The sequence below is a fragment of the Perissodus microlepis genome, chromosome 14 (assembly GCF_051167445.1).
Source record: "Perissodus microlepis isolate ML-2025 ecotype Zambia chromosome 14, ASM5116744v1, whole genome shotgun sequence".
Taxonomy (NCBI): Eukaryota; Metazoa; Chordata; class Actinopteri; order Cichliformes; family Cichlidae; genus Perissodus; species Perissodus microlepis.
In genome coordinates this window covers 24571685-24588625 of record NC_140474.1, presented here as the reverse complement: position 1 = coordinate 24588625, position 16941 = coordinate 24571685, and the positions used below count along the sequence as shown (strand labels likewise).

General features: G+C 39.6%; 1 protein-coding gene across 2 annotated transcripts in view; it reads right to left on the bottom strand.

Annotated features, from left to right (window-relative positions):
• The window catches only part of kcnab1a (potassium voltage-gated channel subfamily A regulatory beta subunit 1a), a 110810-nt gene that overhangs the window by 22095 nt on the left and 71774 nt on the right, over positions 1–16941 (bottom strand). For both annotated transcript variants that reach the window (XM_084951964.1, XM_084951965.1), the window contains exon 2: positions 10485–10528. In XM_084951964.1, coding sequence (XP_084808090.1) covers positions 10485–10528 — 44 coding nt within the window. The remainder of the gene's footprint in view (positions 1–10484; positions 10529–16941) is intronic.

Genomic DNA, 16941 nt, shown 5'->3' with positions numbered 1-16941 from the left:
GTAGGACATGCCAGGAACACCTCACCTAGCAGACCTTCCGAGTCGCCAGAAATTGGCTCAACTGGCTCTTTCTGAGTAGTAGCAGCTTTACTCCAAGTGCCTCCAAAAATGACCAGCGTCTTAACTCTCCTTTTACTCGTGAACAATACCCTGACATACTTAAAACTCCACCACTTGACCATAAACATTTCCATTTTACATTATTACCACTCACAGCTGATCGGAGGAGGAGGAAACATTTCGTAAACTGATTTGCTGCAACAGTGGCATCCGATTACATCTCCACGCTTGAATTCAGTGAGATCTTTAGGAGGACTGATTCTTTCACAAAGCCTTGACTGCATGGCTACACGCTTGTCTTTATACACCTGTGACAATGGGACTGAAAACACCTGGACCTATACAGTCTCAGGACAACTTCAGTTTTACAATGGGCTACACAGAGGACAATTTCAGTGCCAATACTGATCCAGAACATAACACATTTCACAAGCATCAGTTAGATTTTATTAATCTATTCACACTCACTGATCTCTTTTTGTAACACATATAAGCATTTTATTTGGATCACGTGAATTTCATGTACTGACCTATACATTTTGATCATTTTTAGTACAAACATTACTTTCAGTAAGTCACAGAGAACATGGTGTGTCCTTCTATCTTTCTCTCAGTATTCATTTCCAATAGTGATGAGGCTAATAAAGCAACCCCTCCAACCAACTAGCCAACCAATCACTCTCTTTCTTAGGATATTTGTTAATTACCTTCGGGCCATGCTAGTCTCCACCTATTTCTGCTCTCTTTTTTATTAAATGTATTATATCGTCATTGTCTTGCCCACTGCGTGCTCTAGTGGTCCCAATTTCACACCAAGTGAACACGCAGTCTTTCTTCTTCAGGCCTTGTTGACCTCAGCAGCTCGGCTGTCATGAAACAATTTATAAACCTCAGAGAAAGCGTCGGGAAATGAGAAGAAACTCTTCATTCCCAACAGGCAGGATGCTTTTGATATCCTACAGCTCATTATTCCATACATTGCAGCATCATCAACTCCACTGAGGTTTAACTTACAGATGACACCCAGAGGATGTATTGGATCTTTTTGGTGCATAATGAAACTGATTTAATAAAGAGCTAAAAAAAAAAAGCTGGGGTTTAAACATATATCATCATTAAAAGTTTTTTAAGCAGAGGTGGAGCCTGGGTGAAGTGACGCCAGCGGGGGGTGGAAAAAGCTGCCTTTAGACTTCCTTAACACAAGTTACCATGGCAGCTTCCGTACGCCTCGAGTGTACCTGCGGTGCAGTCATGAGGGCTAATCCTTATTATACAGTGTATGTACAGCGCGGGTCATTTCTTATCAACACGTGCGCATAAAGTTCGCCGCTGTGTGTTGTAATATCCGTGTCGACATTTGGACGTTGTGTGTGTCTGTGTGTGTGTGGGCTCAATCATCCCTTAAAGCTGTCTCCAGCATGGTGGAAATGTAATCACAGCTGACGATGTCCAGTGGCTGCTCTGGGCTTTGTGTCTGAGGCTCAGCGTGGGATGAAAACCCTGCGGAACTCTAGTGTCAAGGCCACTGCTCTCCGAGATCCAGCTGACGTTTCTGTTTGATGGAAATTAAAGCCCTGAAAAAAGACAAGCTTTCTTTTTTTTTCCTCTTTTTTTTTCTTGCAGCTGCCAGTGGAAAGTGCTGGAAGAGTCACTTGATGTTGCTATGCAACAATAATAAACCTGATAACCTGGCAGTGCCTTTTTCTAAACCTAAAAAGTGTTCACATCAAGAAACAAATCGGTAACATTTATGATAGTGGAACAGAAATAAGTCTAAATGCCTTTCTCATTTCGGCTTCCTCGACCTTTTCTATCAGATTAGAATTTGTTTTCAAAAAGCAGGTCAAGTAAAACCAAAATAAACCAATACGATCCCAAGAAGAAGTTAAAGGAGAGGAATATGATGAGAATATAAGCAGCTTTGTGGAAAGAGCTTTGTGTGAGTCCTTTCAACCTAAATTTCTCAGAAGTGGACCCAAGTCCGGTGCCTGGCAGTGTGATGGATGGCACAAATTTAGATGAAGCATTTCTCTGTCTCACTTAAACCGACCTCTTCACTCTTCTTTTCAGTATTTTGAACCTTCCTGGCTGCAAATGGAAAGGCTGAGTCAGCAAAGGTACTGAAAGTTTGAAGTGAGTATATTAAACTAACAAAAATCCCCTGGTCCTTCCAACGACACACTGTGGGGCTATTTAAATGTCTAAAATCAGTTAATAACCATATTTATGTATGGATATGAACCTCCATACTGAGGCATATGCATATTTATGCATAGCTAGATATGCATGTTTTTTGGTATTTTGACCTGTATTTCATACCTTGTCTTGTGCCTTTTATTTTTATAATACATACACACAAACACAAATAAAAACTCTCATTCTCTCTCTCTCTCTCTCTCTCACACACACACACACAAACACACACGCACACACACACAGACTCCTTTGGACCTATTTTCATTCCTGTTTTATGCCTTTGTCTCCTGCACAAGTTTTATTGATTTCCATCCTTCGTCTCCTGTTAAATCCATATCTATTTCTACCTTGTCTACTCTTTTGGCTACAGTGTGGCTCACAGGTAGTGAACAAGCCAACAACATAAGAAAGTATATATATATATATATATATATATATATAAATTCTAGAAATACAGGAACTTAAAAAAAGGGATTTGTCATAAACTGCCTCGTCTCTTGTTCATAAGATGATCAGCAAGAGCCAGCTCAGATCATCAGATGCAGTTTGTTGGCAGTGGTTATATCACTACCTGAAGACCAAGGTTACAGCCACAGAGGACTTGAGTGAAAAGTAGGAGGAAACTTTAAGTGTTGCATGGCGAAGTATGACTGATTACTGAGGCTGAACTAATGAAGGTGATCATTTTCATTGAATTGCATGAAAGTACAAGTCAAAGTTAATCTGTTAATCTGTTAATCTCGGCAACACGCACACAGAGGTCCGACCTCTTCCTGTCTTAAACGCTGCAGGATTTTCCAGGAGAGCCATTTTAAGAATTCATCAATCAATTGTGCCGCATCAGTGCAGCAGGCTTTAAAGGGAAAAAAAAAAGGTCCTGGATTGTGTGCTATGAGCGAGATGACAGATTACAAAGTTTTTGGGTTCACACAGAAGTGCTGAAGACTCAAATAATGCTGATCATGAATTCTGCATCGACTTTATTTTTGGTTTTGTCAGCAACTAAAAATAGGTTTCCACAAACACTCTGTTTTCCATTTTCCACAACCAATCAGCACTGCTGGAGCCAGTGTGTGTTGACAGCATAGTGAGGCCACTGCAGACCCCTATAGGCACTCTGTTAGCTTTCTCACTGACTGAAGAGATAATGGTTTATCTGCAGCAGCAGACAGCCAACACTGAGAGGACGCGATGAATTCACTAATCACCTATCAGTTAATCCACCCTCCAGGTCTCTCACTTGTGATAATCACCTTTTAAAAAAAAATCAATTCATTTTCCATTAACTGGTGAGAGGTTTTTACATTTGCAGACAGTCGTTACACGGTCTGTGACTTTTTCAGTTTCATATGAATATAAATTGAGCTAACATGACATTAGGCTTTGACTGAATGTGGAACAGGTTGATTAATTGTTAGTGGGATGGAAATAACTGATTAAACTGAGCTTCAGATACTAATAAACAGATTATATTTAACTGTCAGCTTCAGTGAGATTGTGTAAACGGTTTCTTATTGTGGAAGGCTGCCAGGAAAAATAGGAGGCAGAACTCGCTGAGTAGTGTTGGATTAATAAACAGTTTTTTCCCACTTGTTTGCACGTCGTTAAAAGACAGATTAATCTGAAAACACTGCAAAGTGAGCTTTGTTTGGTGGTGTGATCATTGCACTGCCTGCTGTAACTGCACAGGCACAGAGCTTCTGCATACTCGTGCTGAGAAGGAGTTTCAATTCAGTTCTTTAGAACTTGAATAGGACTGCAACAGAAATGCCCCTGCACACTAGTGTGTGTCAGCTAGACTGAGCAAACTTAAACTGAGGACTACAGAACAATTTCTAAATAACTAAAGTTTCCCGTCTTCATGAAAATCCAAATCATGAACTTTTATGCCTTTTATGAGTGTCCTGAGAGAATAATTCTTTTTTATGATTAAGTATATCTAAGATCCAAATATATTTTATGATGACCAATACCGTGGAGTACTTTATGTACTTAAGGCTCTTTTAAAATCTTACACTTATCTGTAAAATGCTGTGAAACAAACTTGTTCAAATCTTTGCACTTGCCAAAACAGCCCTGACCCGTCGAGTCGTGGACTCCATTCCTCTGAAGGTGTGCTGTGGTATCAGCAACAAGATGTCAGCAGCAGGTCCTTTAAGCTGCGAGGTGGGGCCTCCATGGATTGGACTGAGCTCTGGGAAGAGGTCACAGCCACCAGGGAATCCTAGTGCTAGGTGTTGCCCGGGTAACACTCACCCAGCTATTCAAGTGATGTGAAAGAAAACATGGTTCATCAAACCAGGCCAACTTCTTCCACTGTTTCATGATCCAGTGCTGAACAGATGTCAGCATGGGCCCTCTGAATGCTCTGTGGCTATGCAGCCGCATGCACAACAAACAGCGACAGACCGTGCATTCTGACACCTTTCCAGCAGAATTAGCATAAACTTTTTTGGCAATGTGAGCTACAGCAGCTCGTCTGTTGGATCTGACCACACGGGCCAGCCTTCGCTCACCATGCAGATCAATTAACCTTGGCCACCCATGACCCTGTTGCTGGTTCACTACGGTTCTTCCTGTGACCGCTTTTGATAGATGCTGACCACTGCAGGCCAGTAATGCCCCACAAGAGCTGCAGTTTGGAGATGCGCTGACCCAGTCGACCCAGTCATCTAGCCATCACAATATGGCCTTTTGTCAAACTCGCTCAAATCCTTGCGCTCGTCCATTTTTACTGCTTCCAACACATCACTAACTTTGAGGACAAGATGTTCCCTTGCTCCATAATATAGCCCAGCCACTAACAGGTGCTATGATGGAGATACAATCAGTGTCATTCCCTTCACCTGTCTGTGGTCATAATGTTATAATGTTATGTAGTTATTTCTTGACAACTGTAGACAGAAATATGGACACCTTACCATGCTCATTAGCTCATTGACCGGATGAGCTAAAATTTCATTTGTCACATCTTTTGGATTAAAAAGTGCCTAAAAGATTTGCACAGAAACACACGCGCATGTCATTAAACGCTCTCGCTGCACACTCCAGATTTCATCCTTCCACATCCTTCTAGTGTTAAAAGAGAGTTTGGATGGAGAAAGGATTGCAGATGAGGAGAGAAGAAGCGCGGTCCACAGAGATAAAGAGTAAGCGATGGAGACTGGCAGAGCAAGGGCAAAACTGCTAAACAAAGACAGTTAGCAGTTATGTTGTTTGTTTTCCTCTTTTTTTCTTGACTTTCCCCGTTCTTGTCTTCTCAGCTCTCCCTCCAAACTGCACTGTGTCCCTGGGAATTGGACTTGTTGGGAATGCTAATTCATCTGTGGTGCAGGTTATCTTTTACATTTTGAGTAAGCACAAGGAGCTTGGAAGAGAAACAAGCTATGCTAAGTGTTCTTAATCGAATCCCTCAGTTACAAAAAAATCATGTTCTTAATCAAATACCTGCATTAAACATTAACACAACCTGATTTTGGTGAAAATGACACTTTTTCCAAATATTTGAATTAATTGTAAAATTTATCTGAAAAAAATAACCTCAGCAAATTGAATATAATAGTGATCTATCCTAGTAATGGAAACTGAAATTGTTCTACTTTATTATTTATGTTTTATTTACAGTACTGCAATTACACCTTAAATATATCGAAAATGTTGCTTTTCTCCTCTTTTGTTTAAGTGCACCTCAGCAGTGTTGCTCTGAATCTTAAACACAGCAGCAGTCATTATTTTTGCAGTAGCTGCAGTGTGAAGTCAGCCACTCCGTGTCAAGGTCAATTTGCTCCTTTATTGTTACATAACTCTTGGACGCTTTATCTAAAACACACTTCTTTTTGGCCAAGTTGAGCAGTTTCTAACTTTTAAAAGCAGCCCTGGATCCTTGGTTAGAGTGCAGCAAAGATAAAATCACTGTTTTAGAAACTGACATGATTAACTCATCTGTGTGGATCTAATGTCTCAGTGTGAAAACCAGGATTATTTACAGTTTAAAACTGTTGAGATCTCAGGATTTGCAAGTAAACAGGTGTGGAAACATTTTCAACTGCTTAAACCACATGTTCACAAAGGTCTGTGTATCCCCCATGGCATCGTCATAGCTTTGCACACTGACAGCCATGATTTAACATGACTGACTGAGTGTGTCATCATATTTTGTTCTGATGAACTTTGGTCTGACAGTACAGTAGAGCTATGAGAATAGCTACAGACAAGTCTCTCACAGCGTACACCCATTACATCCTCATGTATTTTCTCTACCATCAAGTGTGAGAATGAAACACAATTTAGCATCCTGCCCTTTGCCGTCTCTCTTCCCCCCCCTCCCCTGCCAGCATCATGTCTGGCCTGCGCGCAGCGTGTGGCAGGTAGCTAGCATTATGCTGACCTTTTCTGCACTGTGGATTTCAGCCAGTTTGAATCAGACATCTCAATCTTCCATGAACCACCTGAGGCAGCAGCCCTCAGCATCTTCCTGTGGAGGAGCCAAACCTTACAGCCACACAAATAAAAGTTCTGCATCGCACCCAAAGGCGTCCCTGGAAAATAATTTTGTGTCAGCTGCATATTTATTAAAAAATCCATTCAGCAAGCTGTGTCACCTTAAAATTAAAGGTGGTGCATGTTTGTATAGTATATTCATAGTATACTACACATAAACACCTCTTAATACACAGTATGAATGGCATGAGATACTTTTTAATGATGCTTCAAAAACTTACACGTCTGATTTAGCCTTTGCAGTAATTTTTGTCGCCCAACAAAAGGTTTGAGGTTTTGCAGACACGTGACCACTAGCCACGTTAACTCGTCCGCCATTTTGAATGTACGACAACCATGGCGACAATGTAGGATCAAGTGAATGAGGCTCCAGTTCCACAAGCCTAGAGAGTCATCTGTCACCATCTGGAAACCACTTGACACCAGGGAAAAAAAAGAGTATTCCCCAGCTGGCTGACAAAATCCTCCACGTGATTGCATTGCTAGCTAGCATATCGCAGCCACCAAATTAATCACCCTCCAGCTACTCTCGGAGCTGTAGCGAAACTGTGAAACAGACAATGCAAAGTAGAAAAAGCAAAAAATGTAACAGCTGTGCTTAAGCGCCTCATCCAACATGTTTCAAACGTGCAACTTTTACTCTGAAGGTGAACCTATCCGACTTCCACTTTGCAATGAACTTTCTCAAATTTTACTACCGCTGGGCTAATAGTTAGTGGGTATTTACAGATACATGAGAAACTACAGACAACTATGACAATTTCCTGCAACCAAAGCAAGATCTAAGAGGTTTTTGATTCAGCAACCTTCTTTGCGACAGATTTTATCCAGTGACAGACAAAAACCACCATATTGCCCACATTCTTGACTAATGGGCACATGGCATCACATGATAAACCTCAGCAGCTAAACCTACAACAGTTGAATACCTAATGCTTGTTTTAAACATCAGATTCTGACTGATGAATTCTGCTTTGATGAATTTCTGCTATTGCATTAACTGTAATTCTTAAACAGTTAATGCAACACTTTTGTTAAAGCCCTTGAATTAAAACAGAAAGTCTTTAATTACATCTTGATTGCTTTAGTTAAAATCTACTGATTCATTTAAGAAAGTGTTTGGGAGAAAAAAATGTAATAAGCAGAGACCTCACACTCTCCGTGGGTGGCAGTCTGCCTCAACCAGCCTGGGTGAAAGGAAAGAAAAAAGTCCATGAGAAAAATTAATGCCTTATGGATCTATATTAACCCGAGACACGAGCACAGAGAAACTTTCCTCCTGCGCGCTCTATCGGGAAATATCCAAGTGAAGTAAAAATAACCACAGCACATTTTGAGTGGAATCATCTCAAATAACCTAGAAACTGTTTCATTCGGTGTTGTTTCATGTCAATCAAGCATCACAAGTGGTGCATGTATCGTAAGGCTAAAAATAGCCAGTGTCTTGAACCAGACGTTCAGTTTAGGCTGTAGTAGAAGGTACAGCTGGAAAATGTAATCAAGAAAGCAAATTGGGTCAACTTGACGTCTCTGAGATCGGCAGCACTTCTTATGAACATGAGAAAGCCAGGAAAAGTCTAAAGTTGGGACAACTGACAAATAGTTAAGGAACAACATCAGTGTGTCAAAAATATAACGAACGCAGGTAAAGAAAACTGTGTGTTTAACCGTGACTACAAAGTGTGTTTAAAATGCTAAAAAAGCTGCTCACTCACAGATGAAGATGCAGCTTTCATCACCAGACATCAACGTCCAAGAGTAATTCAGGCCAGGTGTTTGCTCTCTGCTGAAGCTTTGAGTGCACAGTGGTGGTCAAAATGGGACAGGAAGCAATCTAACCGGAACATTAATGATGTAGGACCTCATCTGGCCCTGAATCCACCACAATTCACAAATTATTGACTGCAAAATGAAAAATGTGACCTTGATCTGAGCACAGTTTAGATGAAAAACCATTAGAAGAACATTGTGTGCAAGTTTCAATAAAATCTGACCGGGACTAAAGGAGTAGCAACCCTTGAGGTCATCACTCCTTCAGCCAGATGAGCTGAAAATAGCAGCCCTGCTGAAAGCTAGGCTTGCTCGTGATCATGACCTTTACTGGGAGATCGGCCAAACTTAAATCAGGTACAGATCGATTTTGATGCACCTGATCCCAGAACTTTTCGATCACACCTTGTATCTACTACTACTCTAGAAAACACACTGTGAGTTTTGATATGATTTTGTTGATGGTCGCTGCTTGACCACCTTAAGAGTAAGAGCCACCAGTACTCCTTAACTATTGTCAAACTGTTACAAACTATTTTCCTGTTGCACATGCCATCAATTTATATGCACCTCTGCAAAAATGTTTCTGATAGGTACACTAAAGATAATTAAGGCATTTCATCATTATATGTAGTTTATTTGCACGGCCCTTAGCTTTAAACAAACCCAAGTTTCCCTTTCTAACTGGTAGGATGTTAGTGGTGGAGAAGGACTCATGAGAATATACATGACTTATTTATAAATGATGGTAGAGTGCAGCGACTACGATTGGATCAGTGTGTACAATATCAGAGGACTTCCACAAAAAATTGGACAGGAAAAAATAATAAATATTTTAGCTTCTGGGAATCTCAGTTGGTAATGATCTCTAGTTTCTCTATAACTTCAAAAGCTGGACTGAAATTAAATATATTATGTGTTTAAATATGTGGGTTGGCATTCAAGCTTGGAAAATAAAGATTGAGGTTTTGATTAATGGATTTCTGGACAAATGTTTAGCAAATAAACTAGAGTATATATTTTTCTTGTAAGAAATGAAAAAAAACAAAACACTTTAACACTAATATTATATTAGATGATAGTTGAGTTGCTCTCTTGTTTTCCACAGCGAGCAGCTCCATGTGTGTGATCTGGAAGACTTTTACATTGGATGCCTTTCCTCACATAACCCCCAAATGGATTTGTGTCTCTTCCCAGGATTGAACTGGAAATCTTTATTAGTTGAATGTGTAAACCACTACAGTATTTATCAAAGCATCCAAAAGAAATTGGAAGAGTGGGTCACGAATCAAAATCCTTCCAATCAATGGAAGTCAAGCCATAAATCAAAGCAGCAAACTCACCGTTTTCTTACCGAGAGTTCAATTTTTAGGTTAATTCAGCTTCTGTATTTGTTCTCTTTTACAGTTATGCTTATGTCACAGTTGTGTCCATTTATCTTGCAGGCCTACATACAGTTTGTCTCCACTGGTAAAAGTATAGCTATACTGCTTGTCTTATGATTTAGGGGTTATATACTCCAGGCTGCTGTTGCTTTTTATTTAGCCAACTCTGTGTTTCAGTAACAGGAGTCCTCCTCGGAGTTCAACCGATAAAAGATGTAGAAAACATTTTGTTATATTTTTGTGCATACCTGAAAAAAAAAAAAAAAGGTTCTTCTGTTGTTTTAAGAGCCCTACATGGTGACAGAAATAGGAATGCAGGCCACTGGTTTTGTGTGGGACTACATTGAACCTAAGAGCAAAGTAAGGAAATTTTACCATCAGCCTACACAGAACAGCATCTCTATGACCTGATTAGACACTCAGTGATTTGGTCTAGTATGTGCATGTTTGCAACAGTAGTGTTTGTTAGTTTATGAGAAAAAAGATCAAACCTAATCGCTCAATTCCCTGATCTTTCTGAGTTTGGGATGATGTGAAGAAGCGGGGCAGTGAAGCAGAGTGAAGTCTACTCACCCAGTCCTAAGCAAGATACTCTGAGTCCGGACTTTCCAAGGTTCCTGCATAAATAGGAAAAAAAACATGCGTCAGGTCTCGATAAAATACAAACACCTCGGCGGAATGAACACATCACCAAACATGATCTGCATCATGTTTGGTGATGTGGATAATATTTTAAAGACAAGACTCAGTTGTTAATCTGACCGATTACAAACTTTACCTTCAATAGTGTCCGCTTACAGGCATTTTCACCTGTAGTCGATATTAACCTGTGTATGCAGCAAAACGTCAAGCAGACTGACAGTCTGGAGACTAACAAGCTGGTCTTTTTTTTTTTTTACAAGACTCTGAATTTGGCTTTGCTTGACATAATCACATGACAGTTTGACAGTACGCTTCTCTTCCTGATTTCTCTGTGAAAAGTTAAAATGAATTTCACTCATCCAGGTCTCCAGGTAATCCTCCTATACAACCTGCATGGATGTATAGGAGGTGGAGATGATGATGAAGCTGATTAAAATGGTTAGCTGCCCTTTGATATTATGTTTCCATCCGCAGGGAGGAGAAAATCACACGGTTATTAATAACAGTGTGATGCAGAGGGAGACACGGGTTAAAGCAGGTTGGCAGAGTAAAGGAAAACTACACCGGTGCAAACAAGATGCATCTAGCAGTGAGGATTATTTGCACACATTAAAGGTTAAAGAAAGATGTGTAAAGGTGTCAAAACTGTGTGTGTGTTTACTATTGATGAGCTCTAATAGCCTCATTAGTGATGTCATTAACATACATCTTGCAGAGTATGTTTTTGCATCCCTTTAGTATAAAAGTAATAGGACCGTCCTCTTATGGCACAAATCAGCATGCTGCCTGCAACCTTATTAACCCACCAAATCAAAGACACGCTGATAACAGTGTGCAAAGTATCTCAAGACATTTGCTCTGTTTAGCATTAAAAAAAAACACTGGACTGCATAAATACACATAAAAACTAAATATTAATAACAATAATATATTAACCTATAATTTAAGTTCTGCAATAATTTTTCTTTTAGGGACAGCACAAAGATGAGTAAATGTAAAAGTTGCACATTTCTAGGGCTGATATGGGAACTAATGATTCCACCCTAAACATCTAGTGGGCACCTACCAACATTATCTAAATTTTCGGAGCTGTGTTTGTGCCCAGCTGACAAATCTGATTGGTAAAATATGTGAAGAAGATTAAAGTAAATTAGTTGCAGTGATGGTAATCATGAACATAAGCTGCCCTCTGTTAAATTCCTTAATCAACCAAACTGTTGTCCTCCATATCCAGATATACAAGTTGAATATTCACTAGGGACCTAGATTTTTCACCCCACGGTGTCCCCATGGATTAGTGTGTGATCAAGATAAAGTCACCATTGGACATAATAATGCAAATGCACACCAACCAACACACATACACACTTTTAATACTGACTTCTGGGGTTTAAGCAGGTGCAGGGATAAAACAGCCGCTCCAATTCATCAGCCTGTAGGCAACACACACGTGAATGATTTTCCTGGGGGAAGCTGTTACAATATGTTGTGCTTGCACTTTTGTACTTGCTACAGCACTGTAGTTTTAGAGGATAGTATATAATTGACCTGGAATTGTAATCTACGTCATCATTTTTATATAAAAACTTCTTATCGTTCATTCTGCAGCCTGAAAAGTTGAAAGCCCAAAAAAGGAACCACTGTTCATCATGCTGCTGTACGCTCTGTATAAAAGTTGGGATGAAAGCATGCACAACTGTTTAAACCCCTAAAGCAGGACACACACACACACACACACACACAGGACAATGAAAATATCAAAAACTTCCTTAATCCCTTTTATCTTTCCTACTGAAGTCTCTGACCACCTGCACTGCAAGTCCATACAGATAACATACAAGAACTTAAAAGTGCTGATAAAGTGGATTTTATCTAAATGTAACATTTTATCTATTTATTCATTGAAAGTTTATGTAAAAAAAAAAATAAAAACAAAAAATTTCATCCAACCAAGTTTTCATTAAAACACATCATGGCCTCACTACAGCATCAGGTTTGCAGATTTTTATGGATTGGGCAGTGCATTATTCACAGCTGTCAGCATCTTTCATTTTGGCCCACCTGTCAAAACTACTTAAGTTTTTCATTACCGATGAGACCTTTGTATCAGAATACTAAATCAGGCATAAAAATCTGTTTTAGATGATGCATTAAATCCTCCGACACCTGTTAAAATATCCAGAAAGGACATTAAGAACAAGGTGCTCTTGAACAACACGTAACAGGAGCTACTTTTTACTATGTAAACAGCAACAAAAAGTTATTATAAATTATGTTTTTATTGTATTACTACACTTTTATTATCCTTTAATAGTGAAATATGGTTAGAATCTGCTTCTTCGCCTTTTACCTGTTTATGATTTCCATACAAAGCCAAAGTTCATCCACTGAAGTTTCTTAATACTATGGTCAGAAAACCGTATTTAAGTACGCGTATGTACTGTAAATATGACCAGAACTTTATCTGTAAATGACTGGAAACTGCATTTTGCAGTCTTTCACCTGATCTTCACAGACTCAGGCTTTAGCCCTCCCGGTGACCCAGAACAGGAAAGCAATTTAGAAAATGTATAGAAATGTGTAGCTTCCAGTTATAGAAAAAATGAGGATATTTATAAAAAGCCCAAAGTTAAGGCCTTTATTCAGGGCAATATTTGAATTTAGATCATAGAAACTGGAGGTGCTGAGTCAGTCAGTGGATGCCCCTGCTGACGATTAATGATGATGCCTCTGTTTCCTGGCCACGACCATGAGCGATGATAATACAGGTGCACTCTATTTAAGGTCTAAAGAGAAAAGCTTTGTTTGAGCCAAAACAGAGCATACATCTACCAACAAAGAACTAGCAAAGCAAAAAACTGCCCTCCATGATGACTAATAAAGAAGCCACCAATTCATTTAGACAGAGCATTTGTGCAGCAAATGTAATGATGATGGGCTATGTTTGTAATGTGGAGCCATCCTAAAACACTGCAGTATATAATGTCTGATAGTCTGACCTGAAAAACTCTAAAGAAAACTCAAAACTACAAAACTCTGAACTACAAAACAAACCATATAAGTCACGCAATGACCGACAGCCAGACAGCCTTGTTTCCAGTTTTAATTGTGGAACAGTTGGGGTGACAGTCAACACCTCCAAGTCTGAGGCCATTGTTCTCGGTGAAATACTTCTGGATTCAAGAGCAGAGGCTGTCACAACAAGATTAACGGGAAGGTGTAGTGTGGGGTGGACCAGTTGGTGCAGTGTCAGCAGTATTGCAGGCAGTGTACCAGACTGTTGTGGTTAAGAGACAACTGAACTGAAGGGAAAGCTTCCGATGTACCAGTTCATCTATCTGGGATAAGTGGAAAATAATGAATGGATAGATGATCCGTTTCTACTTGACTCTTAACAAATCTCTACTATAACATTTACCATTATACCTGTGACAAAACTCCTGCCTCCAGTACATCCTATAGGTTGGTTCTGAGATATGAGATAAACACCCTACTGCATGTACACTAGCTATTGTGCAAAATGATTTGAACGGACACAAGACTAGAAAGTAGAGCATAAATGCCAGTCCATCCAACTGATCTGAGTTGGAGGACTTGTTGCTTCAGAAAATCAGTGAACCCAACAACAGGACTCACAGGACTGGTTCCACATCCTAAAACAAAGAGTAGGTGTCCAGAATAAAACTTTGACTTTCCTAAATAACAGCAAAGCTGCAAACTTACTTGAATTTACCTCAGGGAATATAAAATAACCACAAAAAAATCATCTGCATGTTTTGTAGAATTTTTTTTTTCTCCAGTAAAACACATAACTTCTCAGATCAGGTCAGGCGGCCTGGTGAGCTGACACAATATGTCCTCTCATTCAGCTTTCTGAGGCTTTAATTGCATGATGGATAAAGGAATGACGGTGATGATGATAACAGATGTGACAGAGGAGGTTTGAAAGAGGAAGAAAATACGATTGCTCTCTATGGTCCATAGATGAAGTAAGAAAGTGATTTCGCCCACGTCAAAAGCTTCTTTCAAATGGTTCTTCATAGTTATGAAACCATTTACAGCCAGACGTAAATAACCAAGCCACCACCACCAAACACGCACATGCAGCCATCCTTTCCCATCAAATATTTATTGAAATATGAAACCTGCCCCCCCACAGTCACTTTTCGCAACAGATCTATCAAGCCTTCCCAACAATGAGCCTATTCATCTCCGCTTAAACATGTCTTCATTTGCCTGATGATGGACAGTAATGACTTTCTCTAATACCCCCGGCACTATAGGCAATATTATCCTCTCTCTTCTTCTGCCAAAAACAGCCTCTCTCTGTTTCTCTCCTGCAAGCCAGCAGTCCTCATCACAGATCTGTCACTGATTACCTCTCCCAGTATAGTAGTGAAAGGATCTGCAATCGGGAAAAAAGAAAGAAAAAATAGGTTGTACTTCAACTCTGCATTTTTAACATTAGTTTGTTTTTACTAGACAGCGGAGTGTAATTGGCCCGGAAGCATTGGGAATGCTCTAAATGTGACAAAAGACTTTAGTGTCAGTGTTGCTTGTGCTTTAATCCCGTCATGATAATAATGACTAAGATGTCTGTTGACTGAGGCAGTGTCTAAGTTTGTCACCAGTCAGGTTGTATTTATTACTACGACTGGACTCATTTATTTTAGACGAAATAGCAGATAAAAGCTGGCAGACAGGAAATTTCCCTGAATTTGAAAGTAAACACCCGATAAATATGTCCTGCTGCAGCGGGCGGAGTAGGCAGTTATCATTTGTCATAATGATAAACAGAAAGCTGCCCAGATGATGTAGGCGACGTCTATGAGAAGAGGCACATATAAAATCTCTATGCCAGTTGACTTCGCTTCCTAAACCTAACCAACTAGTTTTGGTGTTGAAATACACGGTGTGAAAATAACTGTGAACATCTGGCTCTTCAGTTCAACATATGCCTGCATATATGTCGACTTTTATTTACAGTGAAAACACCGATATCCTTCAGCAAAGGTGGAACTACTGCCATTCTGAGCCGCTGGTACTTACAGGAAGATGCCCACTGGTGAAAAATATTGAAAACAGGTGGAAAGCACTTTAAAACTAATTCATACTTTCCTATCAAAACTTTACGAATTCATATTAGTTGAAATGTTTGCACCTTTTTCTCTTTATTTATTCATATGCATGAAACACTTTTAAAACCCAAATCAATAAACACTGTACACTTTATTTTGAGGTACAACTGATTTTAAAAAGTGCATCATGAGGCAGCCTATCTGCTCTTGTTATTAGATGATGTCTAACAAAATAATTTCAGGTCTACCATTGGTTTGATGATATTGTGGATGGATCTTTTAAATAGATTAGTTTCACATTTGCAACCCTATTGCAAATTAAAATCAAATTGCTTCTCGTGATATGCAAAACAGTAATGAGCCACAAGAGACTGGCTGACACACTTCTCCATTGAGTGTAAAACAGTCTGTGAGAAAGAGAGACAGAAAGAGAGTGTCAGAGAGAGAGGGGGACGACGACGAGGCACTGGATGCATGCCTAAAGGCCACCTGAGCTCCAGATAAAGTAGGTTACAATGTTACAGTAATCACACTAATTCTGGCAGCATACGTTGTTTGTCTGTGGCATCGCTTAATGGAGACATCCCTGTTTAAGTGCTTTAGTTTCTTGTACTTGTATCTGTAGATACTGCAGCACTCAGATCAACTCCTTTGCATGTCATTTTTCCACATATTCTCACATATGCCCTGACCTTCACATTCATCTCCATTCGTACATTTTTTTTTACAGCTTGTCCAGTTCAGGGTTACGGAAAAAAGCATGGCTATACCCTGGTCAAGTCACCAGTCTCTCACAGGGATAAACGCAGTGAGAGACAAACCAACTCACACCTACAGTATTGTGCAAATGTCTTGAGTCGCTCTTCCTTATACATTTTTAGAAAAATGGGGGAAAAGGTGCAGTGATTTACTAAAATGTGATAAACATATATGAAAATAGAGTGTAAGCTTAAAAGTTAATATTTGATATGACCACCTTTATTCTTTATTTATTCCATTATTCTTGTCTTCAGGAGTAATTCTCCAAGCATTTGAAGGACATTCAAAGCTCGTCTTTGGTTGTTGGCTGCCTTTTGTTCTGCCCTCAGTCAAGATGATCCCACTCTGCTTCAATGACACTGAGGTCTGGACTCTGGGGAGGCCAATCCATGACTGATAGAGTTCCACTGTGTGTTTTTCTATCCAAGTATTCTTTCACATCATTAGCGTTGTGTTTGCGATAATTGTCATAGTGAAGAATGAAGCTGTTTCCAATCAGATGCTTTTTAAACAGTATGGGATGTGGATATGATACTGGTTTTCTATGTCCA